Here is a 15,231-nt window from a genome sequence, read left to right as displayed (position 1 = left end):
GTGACGAAGTCAGACGCTCAATCGACTGAGCCACCCAGGCGCCCCAAGCTACTTTATGTTTAAAATGAAACAAGAGAAATATGTGTCTGCCTATTAATTTATTCCTTTACTAGACATTGAGCATGTATAATATACAAGACACCATGTTAAGAAGGTCCTGGTGATACATGCGTATATAACAAAGAGTCCTTCTGTTTGACTTTTCACTTGTATCACAAATTCCCAAAGAAGAACAATTAGAACAAAACTTACTTAAAAATTTTTACTATTTAAAACATTTTTTTCTGGACCTTTTATATTTCTTTTATGGTTGATTTTTAAAGTTCACTTGGGAAACTTGTGAACATATGCTTCTTTAGCACCTGGGCTTACGGGCCAGTGTGTAAAAATCCCTTTCTCTTTCTTCGGTTCTTATACTTTTCTTTCCTTTATCCATTTTCCTTTATCATTTTCCAGTTCTGCTGTGCCAGAGTAAGAATGACAGGGATTTTTCTAAGCAATTTCCTTATATAGTCAAAGCATTTTTTTCTGTTTGCAGTTAAATTAATTAAGGAATTTGGTAAATTAGAAAAAATATAAAATATTTTAATGAGAAACAAAGAATTTTCTAGGTGAAACTTTATATCATTTTCATGTGTTTTTATTTCTTTTTTCAATTATTGGTGCTGCTGTGTTTGTTTTTTTTGTTTCTTTGTTTTGTTTTGTTTTGTTTTTTCTTATTTAAAGTTTTCCATTTTTAATGAGATTTTTCCTGGACTTGCTTATCTGGCAAAAGTAGGTAGTGTTTTAAAAGCTCATTTTGTGTCACTACTACCCAAAGCTATCTACACATTGAATGCAATCCCAATCAAAATTGCACCAGCATTCTTCTCGAAACTAGAACAAGCAATCCTAAAATTCATATGGAACCACAAAAGGCCCCGAATAGCCAAAGTAATTTTGAAGAAGAAGACCAAAGCAGGAGGCATCACAATCCCAGACTTTAGCCTCTACTACAAAGCTGTCATCATCAAGACAGCATGGTATTGGCACAAAAACAGACACATAGACCAATGGAATAGAATAGAAACCCCAGAACTAGACCCACAAACGTATGGCCAACTCATCTTTGACAAAGCAGGAAAGAACATCCAATGGAAAAAAGACAGTCTCTTTAACAAATGGTGCTGGGAGAACTGGACAGCAACATGCAGAAGGTTGAAACTAGACCACTTTCTCACACCATTCACAAAAATAAACTCAAAATGGATAAAGGACCTGAATGTGAGAGAGGAAACCATCAAAACCTTAGAGGAGAAAGCAGGAAAAGACCTCTCTGACCTCAGCCGTAGCAATCGCTTACTCGACACATCCCCAAAGGCAAGGGAATTAAAAGCAAAAGTGAATTACTGGGACCTTATGAAGATAAAAAGCTTCTGCACAGCAAAGGAAACAACCAACAAAACTAAAAGGCAACCAACGGAATGGGAAAAGATATTTGCAAATGACCTATCGGACAAAGGGCTAGTATCCAAAATCTATAAAGAGCTCACCAAACTCCACGCCCGAAAAACAAATAACCCAGTGAAGAAATGGGCAGAAAACATGAAAAGACACTTCTCTAAAGAAGACATCTGGATGGCCAACAGGCACATGAAAAGATGTTCAACGTCGCTCCTTATCAGGGAAGTACAAATCAAAACCACACTCAGATATCACCTCACGCCAGTCAGAGTGGCCAAAATGAACAAATCAGGAGACTATAGATGCTGGAGAGGATGTGGAGAAACGGGAACCCTCTTGCACTGTTGGTGGGAATGCAAATTGGTGCAGCCGCTCTGGAAAACAGTGTGGAGGTTCCTCAGAAAATTAAAAATAGATCTACCCTATGACCCAGCAATAGCACTGCTAGGAATTTATCCAAGGGATACAGGAGTACTGATGCATAGGGGCACTTGTACCCCAATGTTTATAGCGGCACTCTCAACAATAGCCAAATGATGGAAAGAGCCTAAATGTCCATCAACTGATGAATGGATAAAGAAATTGTGGTTTATATACACAATGGAATACTACGTGGCAATGAGAAAGAATGAAATATGGCCTTTTGTAGCAACGTGGATGGAACTGGAGAGTGTGATGCTAAGTGAAATAAGCCATACAGAGAAAGACAGATACCATATGGTTTCACTCTTATGTGGATCCTAAGAAACTTAACAGAAGTTCCCATGGGGGAAGGGAAGGGAAAAAAAAAAAAAAAGAGGTTAGAGTGGGAGAGAGCCAAAGCATAAGAGACTGTTAAAAACTGAGAACAAACTGAGGGTTGATGGGGGGTGGGAGGGAGGGGAGGGTGGGTGATGGGTATTGAGGAGGGCACCTTTTGGGATGAGCACTGGGTGTTGTATGGAAACCAATTTGACAATAAATTTCATATATTAAAAAATAAATAAAAGTTCATTTTGGAAATGTTTATTTTTTTTTAATTTTTAAAAAATATTTGTTTTTGAGAGAGAGACAGAGAGAGAGAGAGAGAGAACGAGCGAGCACCATCAGGGGAGGAGGAGAGAGAGAGGGAGGCACAGAATCTGAAACAGGCTCCAGGCTCTGAGCTTTCAGCACAGAGACTGACACGGGGCTTGAACCCACAAACTGTGAGATCATGACCTGAACTGAAGTCGGAGGCTTAACTGACTGAGCCACCCAGGTGCCCCAAGAAATGATTAACTGTTTTTAAGTTGAATTAAGTTAGAAAGTTTTGCGGTCTGAGGCTTATGTAAATATAATATGTTATTATATTTATTAAGGTTCATACATAACCAGTTCTCTGAAGACAGCTCAGAGTAAACTTATTAAAGTGTGATTGTAAGGTAGTGATATTTTAGAAATTGAACTCAAATTTTAATGAAGCCATTCAGCTGATTATGAAATTTATACAGTTTGAAATCTGGTTAAAACATTTGACTTTAAGTTGGTCATATTTTTCATGATATCTGTAAATTTGCAGGATATTTTTGATTTTTTTTACTTGAATTGTTTATTTCTTCTTTATCTTAATTTTTTTTCCTTTTTAATTAGGAGTTATAGGAGCATCTGACTCCCATAGCCTTTGTATGTTTCAGTAAGATCCTTAATGTGATTTACTGAAGAACAACAAAATCACCTAGATTAGTGGCAGTTTGCAATTAGTGTCAAAGTTTTGGCGTGCAGTTTCTTATATTCTTTCTCACCTACTTTAAAGTTCCCTGTACTCTTACTTGTGAAATTGTTAGATGTTTTCAACTAAGGTTGCTTATGCAACATGAAAGTGACAGGAAGAGGGGGAAAAAAACGGGAGTGGAGGAGAGAAAAAGAGAAGGAAAAAATATTTAGAATACTTGGCCCTCTTAGCACCCTGTACAGAATACTTCTCTGTATTTTTACTTGCCTCACAGTTCATCTACTTTTCTTTACTTTTCAGAGTCCTCATTTAGTTGTCTTTTTTGTTGTTGTATTTTACCTGAAGTTTTTATTTTAATGGATTTGGGGGAGAGAGAAAGAGAGACAGACAGACAGACTGTAGATAGTTTATGGCACTATCGTACAACTGAAACTTTGACTTGTTTTTTTTAAAAAATTCAGAGTGTGTTTTTAAAGCATAGGGGAAAATATTTTTTCTCTTTTACTATATAAAGCTAATGGCTTTCCCTTTTTTTTCACTTACACCTAAGAATTCATTTTGAATATTTACTGCTTCCTAATTTTGCTTTGCCTCCATTAAAGAAGCATCTGGAATTGTATGGATAGTTCTTTTGAATCTTGGAGATTGGGTTTTCTTAACTTCTTTCCTTCTGCATTATTAGTTACTTTTAGTAATTTGGTATGTGTATGATTTCTAAACAAAATAAATGTATTTTACATATTTGAATTGTTCAAAAGCTACTGTTTTACCCCACAGAGAATTTTGAACAGGTGCCAACCCACTTGCTACTCCTGGCTTCTTGTCCCTCTATTGGGACATGTTAGCAGGAAAGAACAAATGAAAAGTACTCTTTGTCACAATATTTTCTGTAAAAATAACACTTTCAAAAGAACATTTTGTACCTGGCAGTGTAAAACTTGGTATGTAACAAACACAAGCACCTTGCCTCACAGATGTGTAAAGACACTGTCCCTCTGGGGTTATTGAATTCCTCTTTCATAGTATTTTTGCCAATATCTGCAGTTCAGTTCATTAATTTTTACTTTGTGCTCTTGGAACTTGTCCGTAAGTTGTTTTTTGTTTGTTTGTTTGTTTTTGTGTTTGGTTTTTCTTACATGCAATCATCAGGTCTTTTGGCTTCTGTTGGTATGCAGGTTGAGGGGTGTTTTGGTTTTGGTTTTGGTTTGCATATTGTTGGGTGGATGTTTGTCCAGAAAGTATTGTAAGATAGTTTGTGGAGGGCATCACCCTTGGGAAATTTATCTCACTGCCCTGTCTGTACTTGTTTGACAGCTGTTCCTTTACTTCTAACTTTATTATTATAAAAATAAGTTAAAAAGTTATAAAGCCATATATGAGCAGCTGTTCACTGTTTTCATTAGGACCGAGTAAGAAAGAAAGGACCCAGCTATTATCAGGAGTGATTTAGGTTAGATTGTAGGAATAATTTTCTGGCAGTTATGATATAGTGTAACTTATTAAAAAGAGAGTTATAGAATTTTTTTATTTTTTTAAAGAGCGTAAAATAGTATTTGTTGAAAGATGAGAGGACTTGAAAGATGAAATACTGTCTGAAGGTGGGATAGTGAACCAGCTAGTTTTTGAATTCCTGCTCTAGTTTTAGGATTTTATGATTTCATGCTGGTATTTATTCTTTTTTGACAGACTGACTTTTCCCATGATTTTCTGTGCTTTAAGATTCTTCTGTGCAAGAGTAACTCTTTAAGCTGATTTGTATTCATTTTTTAATTGGTATCTTAGCTATAGAAAGACTCATCATTTAAGTGCTAAATTGAAATGCAAAACTTGTTTACCTTTAGTTTAAGAAATGTAATTATCAGACACAAAGGAAAAGAATAGAAAAGTTATGGTAATTAAATATTGCTCATGAAACTACAAATGTAATTGCCTAATTGGCTTTTATCTTTTGTCACTAGTCCTGCAAAATATAACTGTTCATTGTAATCATCTTTTAGACATTTAAATAAACTAATACCTAGTATTTATTAAATAGTTACAGTGTGCCAGGCAAAGTGCAATTAATATAAATATACTGTTTAATTCTCACAATAAAACTGAGAGCATAGGTTTTATTATCCCCTGTATTCTAGATGAGAAAGTTTAGAGAGATCAAGTTAAGTTGCCCAAAGTCATACAGTAACTGGAAGATTATAACATCAAAAAATGTATGAAGTTTAAAAAAAAAGTAGAATATAAAATTGTGAATACATTATGATCTCAGTGAAGACACACACACACACACACACACACACACACACACTTGAAAACCTTGAAGGTACCATTAACAATGGTTACTTTTAGGTGTTGGGAAAACATAATTTTTACATTGTTATTTTTATTTTTTTATTATTTCCCCCCCAAGTTCATTTCGCACGCAGTAACTGAAGTGATTTTAATTTTTAAAATTAATTAATATTTTAAAGTTATTTATTTTGAGAGAGAATGCACTTGTGCACACGTGCGAGTGGGGGAATGGCAGAGAGAGCAATCCCAAACTGTCAGTGTGGAACCCTGCATGGATCTCAAACTCACAAACCCTGAGATTGTAACCTGAGCCAGTGCTTAACTGACTGGGCCATCCAGCACCCCTGGAGTAATTTTGTTTTTAATCTCTTACTTACATGGTTTAACCCTGAGAGCAGGGATTTTGTAAACCAGCACCTGGTATAGGACTGAGTATGGAGTAGGCACTTAGTCATTTTTTGAATGGATGACAGTGGTATGGAAAGGTATCCAGCTTCATTGTTCCCAGCTTACCTTGTATCTAGTTGGTAAGGGAAAGTAGGAAACTGCTTTAGACTTAGCTGTAGCTAATTTTCTGTGTGTGATTGACCATAATAGTGCTTTTTAAAATCCATTTATTTTGCTTTTCTTTTTCACCCATCTGCTATTATTTTCACATTCTAACACCTTGACATAAATCTTACGTATATGCACAATTTCCAAATGTCTGTCCTCACCATCTCATATATTTGAGAACTATAAGACTATTTTGTATTTTTTTCAGTAGTTTTTGTATTACTTGCTGTGAAGGCAGCTATTTTATGTCTTTTTATTTTTTAAGTTATTTATTTATTTTGAGAGACAGAGAGCGAGCGAGCACAAGCAGAGGACGAGCAGAGAAAGGGAGAGAATCCCAAGCAGTCTCCGTTCTGTCAGTACAGAGTTCAATGTGGAGCTCAATCTCGCAAATACATCATGACCTGAACCAAAATCAGGAGTCAGATGCTTAACTGACTGAGCCACCAAGGCGCCCCTCAGCTCTTTTATATCTTTAGACAAAGATTGTGTCTTTTAAGATACTTATTTCCCTTTCTAGAGTACAATATTTTGAGGACATTTTCTGACTCATCTTTGTGTTCTTACAGTTCCTAAAACAAGTTTAGCACATAGAGGACATTTCTTAGTTTATTGAATTTATTTCACTTATAAATTCCAACCACAGTATAATAATTGGAAACTAATTCCTTATTTTCCAAACATGTTCCTTTTTCTCTTTCAGTAGAACTTTCAGTTACTCATTTGCTCAAGTTTCAATCATGGATGTTACCCTTGATTCCATTTTCTTTTTTACCACCCCTCTCCAAATCTAATTATTTTTCAAGATGCTTTGATTTGCCTTAATATAGTTATTATGGTTTAATAAAGCTTTAATCTTTTTTTCCCCTCTGTATAGCCCCACTGCTACTACCTTAGTGCAGATAATCACCATCTTTTATCTGAATTACTGTAGAAGCCCCTCCTCTACCCTCCCCCCTCCAAGTGCACACATGCACTTGTAACCGCAGTTGTCGTCCAGAAATCTGATCATGTCATTTTCCTGATTAACTTGTTCTCCATATCTCTCAGGATAAAGTTTAAACTTCTTGATGCCTTGTAAGTCTTCAAGGTCTGATAGCTTCCTATGTTGCTGACCTTTGTTTCAACTCCTTTCCTGGATCTCTAAATTCTGGCCATACTGAATTACTTTTAGTTCCTGCGATGTATGATGCTTTTTTTTGTCTCTCTCCTCCCATGGCATCTACTGCTATTTTCAGCTGGTTCAGCTGCCTAGCTCCAGTGTGTTCATCAGATCCCACCTCATATAGCACTTCTAAAAGTTTTTTTTTTTGGGGGGGGGGCATTCATTTAAAGTCTGTGACTATAGCATGTAACATGCTGTATAGTAATTGCCTAATTATGGAAATATGCCCCTTGAAAAGTATTCCATCAGGTCAAAGACTCTGTATGGACAGGAACTATTTTGTCCCCAACAACGAGCATATTGTGACATAGGCATTTGGTCAGTATTTGTTAGATTAATTGATATTTCTGTAGATGACCTTGCCTCATGTTTTCCTGAGAGGCTACAGACCTTCTGATGTAACTCCCTCAACTTCCTGTTTTCCCACCAGTCTTAACTTTTTATCTTTATCCTTTTACCCTCTTTTCCTACCACTGCTTGGCAAGATAAATGCTTAACTAAAATACAAAATAGGAAATATAAATGTAGTAGGGGTAGAGGCATAATATCTTTCAGAAAGTTTACTGGTGAAAAAGAAGGTGATAGAACATTAGGTAGAAACAATATCCAAGTTGTTTTGAAGGATAGGAAGAAATGAAATATTTGTAGGCTGAAGAAAGAATATAGTGAAGAATACAATCAAGGCAGGATTAGAGAAAGGACAGCTGATGATGCCAGAGCTCTATCTCAGGAGGGAGGTAAGGGACAGGATTGTTTAACTTTTCTTCTGCTTCTTACAGCCTCAGGGCCATGGACCAACTCCTCAGTATGGTCGGCTAGGTCTGTGCAGTGGCATCACTGTTTTGGCCTCTTCCATGCCAAGGAACACTCAGTTTTCCAGTAAAAGCACCTTAATTTCTCTTGAGGAACAAGCCCTCTCCAACTCCTGGTCCAGCTGGCACTGTTTGCTAGTATCCTTGGTCCTTAACTAAAGAGATCATCTTTTACCGCATGGATTTCTTTGTGTTTATATTGGTTATTTCCATGCGTGGTTCATGGAAGTACTTAATATCTGATATTAAGTTTTTAAAAAACTCTTTTCAAGACTCTTTAAAAGACTGATTAAAAACTAAACACGCAAATGTACTTAAAACTAAATTTTATCATGCTGAAGGTTATCAGGTTGCACTGCCAGGTTATTTAGTTTAATACAAATTTGAGAAAAATGTCCTCCCTAGGCATTTACAGGCATTTTTTTTAATGTCGTTGGTTAGGAAAGATAAAGTTCTGCATTAACCTTTAAGAAAATTTTTAATCTGTATATTTGTACTTACTTAAATTAGCTTAAGTTATTCTGTTATAATGCTACATTATTCTAAGTATAAACTCAAACATGCCCTAAGATAAGTAAACATCTGCTCCTCATGGAACATGTTCACAGTGAGCTCTTCTCATTGTATAGTTATAATAAATGCATAGTAACAATTTGAATGGGCATCACATAGGATCATAATAATAATACACTGTCATTTTAATTTTTACTAGATTAAGGAGTTGCTTCTCTGACTTTTACATTTCTGGTAGTTATTATAAATATAGCTTTTGTGCATCATATATAACGTATACATACTGTCTATGTAATCATGCATGTGCATGCATATGTGTATTTGTGTTGTATGTTATGTATATTCCACTGCTAAAGGGCATAAAAACAAAAACTACTGATCTAAATAAACCACTCAATTTAGTAAACTTGTTGCTAAATCTACTGACCACTGCTTCTTTAATACTTTCTACTTTCTGACCTATTTAGTTTTTGATAGTTGTTGACTACCTTCCTTAAAACTCTCTTCCCATGTTTATTTCTACCCCTCAGGGTGTGATAACTCTGCTGCACTTTTTCCTAGGCAGGCCTGGTTTTAACAATAACAGTCACTTTCTGTTGTAAACAGTCACTTTGACCCCTGATGATAGCTGGATGTTTTTAGGTCTGTAAGGTTATGTGCATTGATCTCAAGTTTAATTTTAATTTTATTAATTGGTGAAATCAGAAAAAAAAAACAAAATAAAACCAAAGGTTGATAATGCTTCAGAGAAACTTATACATGTATCCCTTATGCCACTAAAATGGATAAAGTGGTTGAGATAACAAACTGATGTTATGCATCAAGAGACCTAAAAATGTTCATGCCTTTTAATCCAGTAATCTTACTTTGTAAGATAAATCCCAAGAAAGAAATTTAGAAAAGAATAATTAAATCTGACCTCAGGATTGTGGTGGATAATATAGCATTCTCCTAGTTCTCTGGGCAAAAATCATTAACAAAAACAAAGTCCCCTTTCTCCCAGATCCATGCAAGTTCATTAAGAAAAAGTAACCTTTTCTGATATTAACAAACAAAACCTTTTCTTTTTTGGATTCATTTTCTGACTTTTTCTTGTTTCTTTTCCTCTTGCCTCATAAATGTAGGTGATGCCAAGCAATCCGCCTTTCACGCATATCTCCTCATGATTGGCAATTTTAATTGATCTCATGGTTTCTATTGTTTTTATGTACATCTCTCTGAAATCTAAAATTCCAGTCCTAACCTCTTTCCAGAGCACCATTTGAGATGCTTTCATTCCATCTGCTCCCTTTTTGGCTCTTGAATGGCCTGTCCTGTGTCTCAACTCTTTATAATATCTAGAAATAAAAATCTATCATATATTTTCCCTCCTAAAAATTATTTTTCATTTGTATTCTGTTAACTCATCTTGAAATCTTTAGCATTAAATTATCCCTCTTTTTTACTCTACCTTCAACATCATCAGCTGTGGAACTTCAGTATCACTCTGGTGTGTCTTTATCCTCTGCATGTGGCTATCCTAGTTTAAAATTGTTTTTTTGTTGTTGTTAAGAATGTTTAGGATAGGTCCTTAATTGATCTCCCTGCATTCTCTCTTTTCTCTACATGAATCTTGTCAGAGAAGTCTTCCTGAAGCACAGATTAGACCATAGCACTTTTCAGGTTAAAATCTTTGAAGACTTCTTGTTATGAGGAAAGAGGTTCTTGAACTCCATCATCTAGTCTTCAGTGTCCCCCACTATATAGTTTCAACTAACTTTCCATTTTTTATTTTTCTCTCTCAAGTCATTTTTCTCTTATTCCTTCTTATTGTCATCTGAGCTTTTCATAATTTTTGGCTTCTACCTGACCATATCCCTGTTTTCATATTTCCAGATTTCATCTGTGCTTTAGACGTTGGCTTTCAGATGTGCCTTCCAGCTGGAAGTAATCTTTTTTTTTCCTGGGAACTCCCAAAAGCTTTTTCTCTTTGTTACTGTGCTTAGCATCCCTTCCATTGTACCATGATTATTTATGTACACATTACTAGTAGTTTTTAAGTTCTTTAAAGTTTGTATTCATGTCTTATTCTTCTATTTCCTGTGTATATTATCTGATATGTGGTTCTTAATGGGTATTTATTAAGTAAATAATATGTAAAGAATTGTCTTATTTTGGGAAGGGTGTTTCTTTGTTGAGAAAAAGGAACAAAACTTTGAAGATACTTCATTCATGAATCAAAGACAGAAAAAAACCTTATGTTCCAAAAGGACCTTCAGAAATATTTTTGGAAGTAATAAATAAAGCAAATAAATTTGCTAAAAAGATATATAGATGAGACCTTGGGTCACTAATTCAAACCATTTTCAGTCAGATGAAACCTAATTTTTTTTTTTTTTAATAGGAGGTTCCAGAAGCTAGCAGAGTTTTTGGTTTTGTTTGTTTATTTGTTTGTTTTTGCTTTTTTTTTTTTTTAAGTTTATTCAGAGAGAAACAGAGAGAGTGCAAGCAGGGGAGGGGCAAAGAGAGAGGGGGACAGAGGATCCAAAGCGGGCTCTGTGTTGACAGCAGAGAGCCTGATGCAGGGCTTGAACTCACAAACCTGAGTGACCTGATCATGACCTGAGCTGAAACTAAGAATCAGACCTTTAATAGACTGAGCCACCCAGGTGCCCCAAACCTAATTTTTAAAGTCATTTAAATAGAAGATAGATTTAACAGTATGTTCAGTCATTTAAATAATTATGTATACAAGCAGAAACATTTTTTCTTTAGTACTTTTATAATATGCAGCTCATTTTATGTACTCTGAATTACTTCTTGATAGAATTTTTAAAGGATCTTCTTTCTAGATTCTTAAATGATTATATTCCTCTTCTTGCACTTTGTATTGCTTTATTTATTTATTTATTTATTTGGTCCTTTGTCTTCACAGAACTTACATTTAGAAAATGCTCTGTTTTGCAGGTATCCTGGTCAGATATAGGAGGACTGGAAAATATCAAACTAAAATTGAAACAGGCTGTGGAATGGCCTTTGAAACATCCAGAGTCTTTCATTCGAATGGGTATTCAACCACCTAAAGGAGTTCTTCTGTATGGGCCACCTGGATGCTCTAAAACAATGATTGCAAAGGCTTTAGCCAATGAGAGTGGCCTGAATTTCCTAGCTATAAAGGTAAGGTGTTAAATTTTTAGATTGCTACTTTCTTTTCCAGCCCCACTAACACCAATCCTCTGATTCTTGTCCTTACAAAAATATGAAAAGACATCTTAAGGAGTTGATTTTTTTGTTTTGTTTTGTTTTTGAAGTTGATGGTAATATAATACAGGGAGATGAGCTCTAACTAAATTAGTGCATGTAATCAGCAAAACATGGTGGACAATAGAAGACAACTTTAGTTTTGTTATTATCAGTATCTCTTATATCTATGTGTAATAGAAACCAGTCTTGTTTAAGTTCTACATTTTTTAATTGCGTTAATCTCTTTTGCTTAACCAGGACTTAACTATAAATACAGTATTTGTATATGTAGAATTTTCAAAGAATTCAGATACTTTAAATGGTAAAACTAAATTCCTTAAAAATGCTTTTCCAGTCTGGGAATAATTGTACAATGTTTATTTTCTGAAATACACACATACATTATCTGTTCATTGCTCTACCCTATTAGTTGGGATAGATAATCTTACTTGACATGTAGTTTTACATTTACTTTAGGGCCAGATATAATTTTGTTATTAACTTTTATATAATATCATATATCCAGTTAGGAAATATACATAGATAAAACCTAAAATTCTTTAGTAGAATGGACTTTATCACAAAAGTATGTACTTCAGTCTGTTAAATATCAAATTCATTTCGTAAGAAGCACCTGATAAAAGGCTCCGTTTTGATAGTACCAGGGATTTTTTTTCACAACAAAATATGTTTCCTATCTTAGAACATTAAACTCCTTGGCAGTTTCAGAGCATAAAATTTATTTCAGAATAGAGTCAGTTTTTTACTTAAAATTTTTTTGGAAATGTTTAGATATATTTAGGTTCTTTGCTTTTTAAGAATCAGTGTGTGTACAATCACTACTATTTGCATAGTTTTGATTGTCTTTTTGTGGAAGATATTGGATACTGAAGATACGGGGAGGGAACAATTTTCACTCTCATCAGTGATACTGAATCAAAACTACAGTTTTAAAGTCTGCAGGTTTAAATGTTGGAATAATGAGTGATTTTGAAATTTCAGAGACCTCTTGATTTCTCTTTGGTCCCGGTCCTCTTATCTCATGGTAATGAACATGGCCATTTTACTGGCATTTCCTACTTGTTTTACTGTCATCTCCATTTTTCTGTGCCTACCTTGTTGTGTATTTCACAACTGTATATTCGTAATCTTTGAATTTTTTATGTCTACTAGATATCTGAAACTTATTTGATGAGGCCTTCACTCACAGTTATTTACACTTGAATCTCAAAAAGGAGCACATGTATTTTCCTACAAACTAATATCTCATGTGATCTAAGATAACTTTTCCAGATGTTACCAGGACTGCTCTCTGGCCTATCGTAGAATTACTTCGAAATACATTTATTACTGTTTTTAAGTATGAAAACTTTCATGACTTTAGACAGTTTTACTTTTACCTTTTTTTCATTGTGAGAAAATGATAAAAAGATTCTTTGAAAGGTTTGTCTTGGACACTGTTCATGTAAAATAACCATGAATATGTTAACTTATTTGAGTTTTTTCATTAAACTCATGTTCATTTTTCTTTCAGGTCACACACACAAATGATAAGTGATGTTAAGAAATTTTCTTATTCAACTGAGTTCATACTTGCTTAGATATAATTATATATCCTACTTACTAATTTTTATTTAACTTTTTTTGTGTGTGTGAGAAAGTGTGTGCATGAGTGGGGGAGGGGCAGAGGGAGAGGGAGAGAGAAAATTTTAAGCAGGCTCTATGCCCAGCACAGAGATCATGACCTGAGCCAAAATCAAGAGTCAGACACTCAACTGAGCCACGTAAGCGCCCCTACCATGGATTTTTATTCAATATACAATTTAGTATAATTTGGCAGTATTATTCAGTTTTTGAATCTGGGTGGAGAATATATTTAATGAACAATGAATGTTCATTTTACTATTTTTTAAGTTTTCCTACATGTTTATTAAAAGTTTCCAAAAGAAAAAGTTGGGCACATGAAAAAATTATTTGTTTTTCTTGGCATTTTCATTGGTCTTTTCATCTTGGTCTGATTATTGCTTGTGAGAAGAGTTTAAAGTACCTATATCATATAGCTTATGTATGCAGAAATGAAGTCAAAGAAGTTGGGAATTTATATTCTATTCTTTCTAGTTTTACTTTTCTATGAAGAAAGTTGGCTTTTGGTCACAACATATATATTTTTTTTCCAAGGGATCTAAGTGTCAAAATTAAATTTGAGCTTTTGGAATAACAAGTCTTACACATTTTGAAAGTGATCAGAAAAATGTAGATAGACAATGAAATTTTCTAGCCAATTGGAAAATACGGGTATCTTACATATATTGAAGGAGAAACTCCCTAACATTTTTTTTATAATTGTAATTACCTTTAATTCCCAAAATAAAGATTTTAAAGACTTTAAACATTTCTTTCTCTGAGTTTATGAAAGAACCCTTTAGCTTCCCCTGTGTATCTTTTCTAAACAGTGATTGAAGATGTAAACTCTACTCATAGTTGAGACTTCACCTTGGCTGGTGTGAACTCTTAATATCCTTTGGCATCTGTATGTGTTCTTGTGTAGACTGTAGCACTTGACATGTGCTTAAGTTTAGTTTGTCATCTGGGTCAATTATATCAAAATATTTTCCAGTTGAAATTTCCTCTCTGCTTCTCTTTTGGTTTTGTCTGGAGTGCTGTAATCGATTAATTGTCCTTGTGTAGTTGGGCTGCTTTAGTTTATGAAGAACTGTTACTGATCCTGGAAGAAGGGTGGTTAGGCCTCTGACAGGGATTTTCAGCAAGTCCTTTATTAGCTGTTATTGGTGAGTATAAGAATATAATGAGCTTAGTGTAGGCTTGACTTTTTTGGGGAAATTTTCTTCTGATACTTGTCTCAGGGAGGAATTGTACAAAATACATCTCATTTTCAGGACACTCTGTATTTTATTTAAAGCATGCACAGTTCAAAGTACTTAACTATTTTTTGTGTAACTTGATCCCCTACTATTCTATTATCAAAGGTACAAAATAATCAGTTTGGTAAGTTCCAAGTTTATCTTTCAGCTTTTACTTTTAAATTATGTGGGCTGGTTTAGAAATCATAGAGTTTCTCTTTTGCAGATACTGTGTGGAAGACTGCATAGATACACCTCTTTTATATACTGAATGCTTTAAGATTAGTTTCCAGGATTACAAATAAGTATAATAATGTTTAAGAAAGTGAAATGCCTTTTCCAAGGTCAGAGTTGTAGTGATGGTACTGAAATTTGATCAGAGGACTTTCTGACTGCAGAGTCTAAGCTCTGACCCACTATATTATACAACCTTCCATTTTACTTTTTTTTTTTTTTTAATTTAGTGTCTAGTGCTTTTTTCATTAATTACATCATGTTACTGGCAAAGGTAGTTCAGGCAGTTTCTATAGTTTAATGAACAAGGTTTACAGAAGTGTAAAGATGTTTCTGGGACATAGTTCAAAAAAATTTGTTTCTGCAGGACAAAGAAAACTGAGAAAAATAACATGGCTTTAGAGTAGAAGTTAGTTAAATTAATAAGAAAGAGTAATCACTGCCAGA

At 34.4% G+C, this 15,231-nt stretch overlaps 1 protein-coding gene across 9 annotated transcripts in view; it reads left to right on the top strand.

Moving 5' to 3' along the window:
- The window catches only part of AFG2A (AFG2 AAA ATPase homolog A), a 365,578-nt gene that overhangs the window by 70,143 nt on the left and 280,204 nt on the right, over positions 1-15,231 (top strand). For all 9 annotated transcript variants that reach the window (XR_008296147.1, XM_027063957.2, XM_015074610.3 and 6 more), the window contains exon 11: positions 11,414-11,623. Coding sequence is in view for 8 of the 9 variants with exons in the window: in XM_027063957.2 (XP_026919758.1) it covers positions 11,414-11,623 (210 nt within the window). In the remaining variant the exon portion in view is untranslated. The remainder of the gene's footprint in view (positions 1-11,413; positions 11,624-15,231) is intronic.

Source organism: Acinonyx jubatus, chromosome B1 (assembly GCF_027475565.1).
Source record: "Acinonyx jubatus isolate Ajub_Pintada_27869175 chromosome B1, VMU_Ajub_asm_v1.0, whole genome shotgun sequence".
In the NCBI taxonomy this organism is placed as follows: Eukaryota; Metazoa; Chordata; class Mammalia; order Carnivora; family Felidae; genus Acinonyx; species Acinonyx jubatus.
The sequence above is the reverse complement of the archived record's forward strand: the minus strand, read 5'-3'. Positions and strand labels throughout refer to the sequence as shown.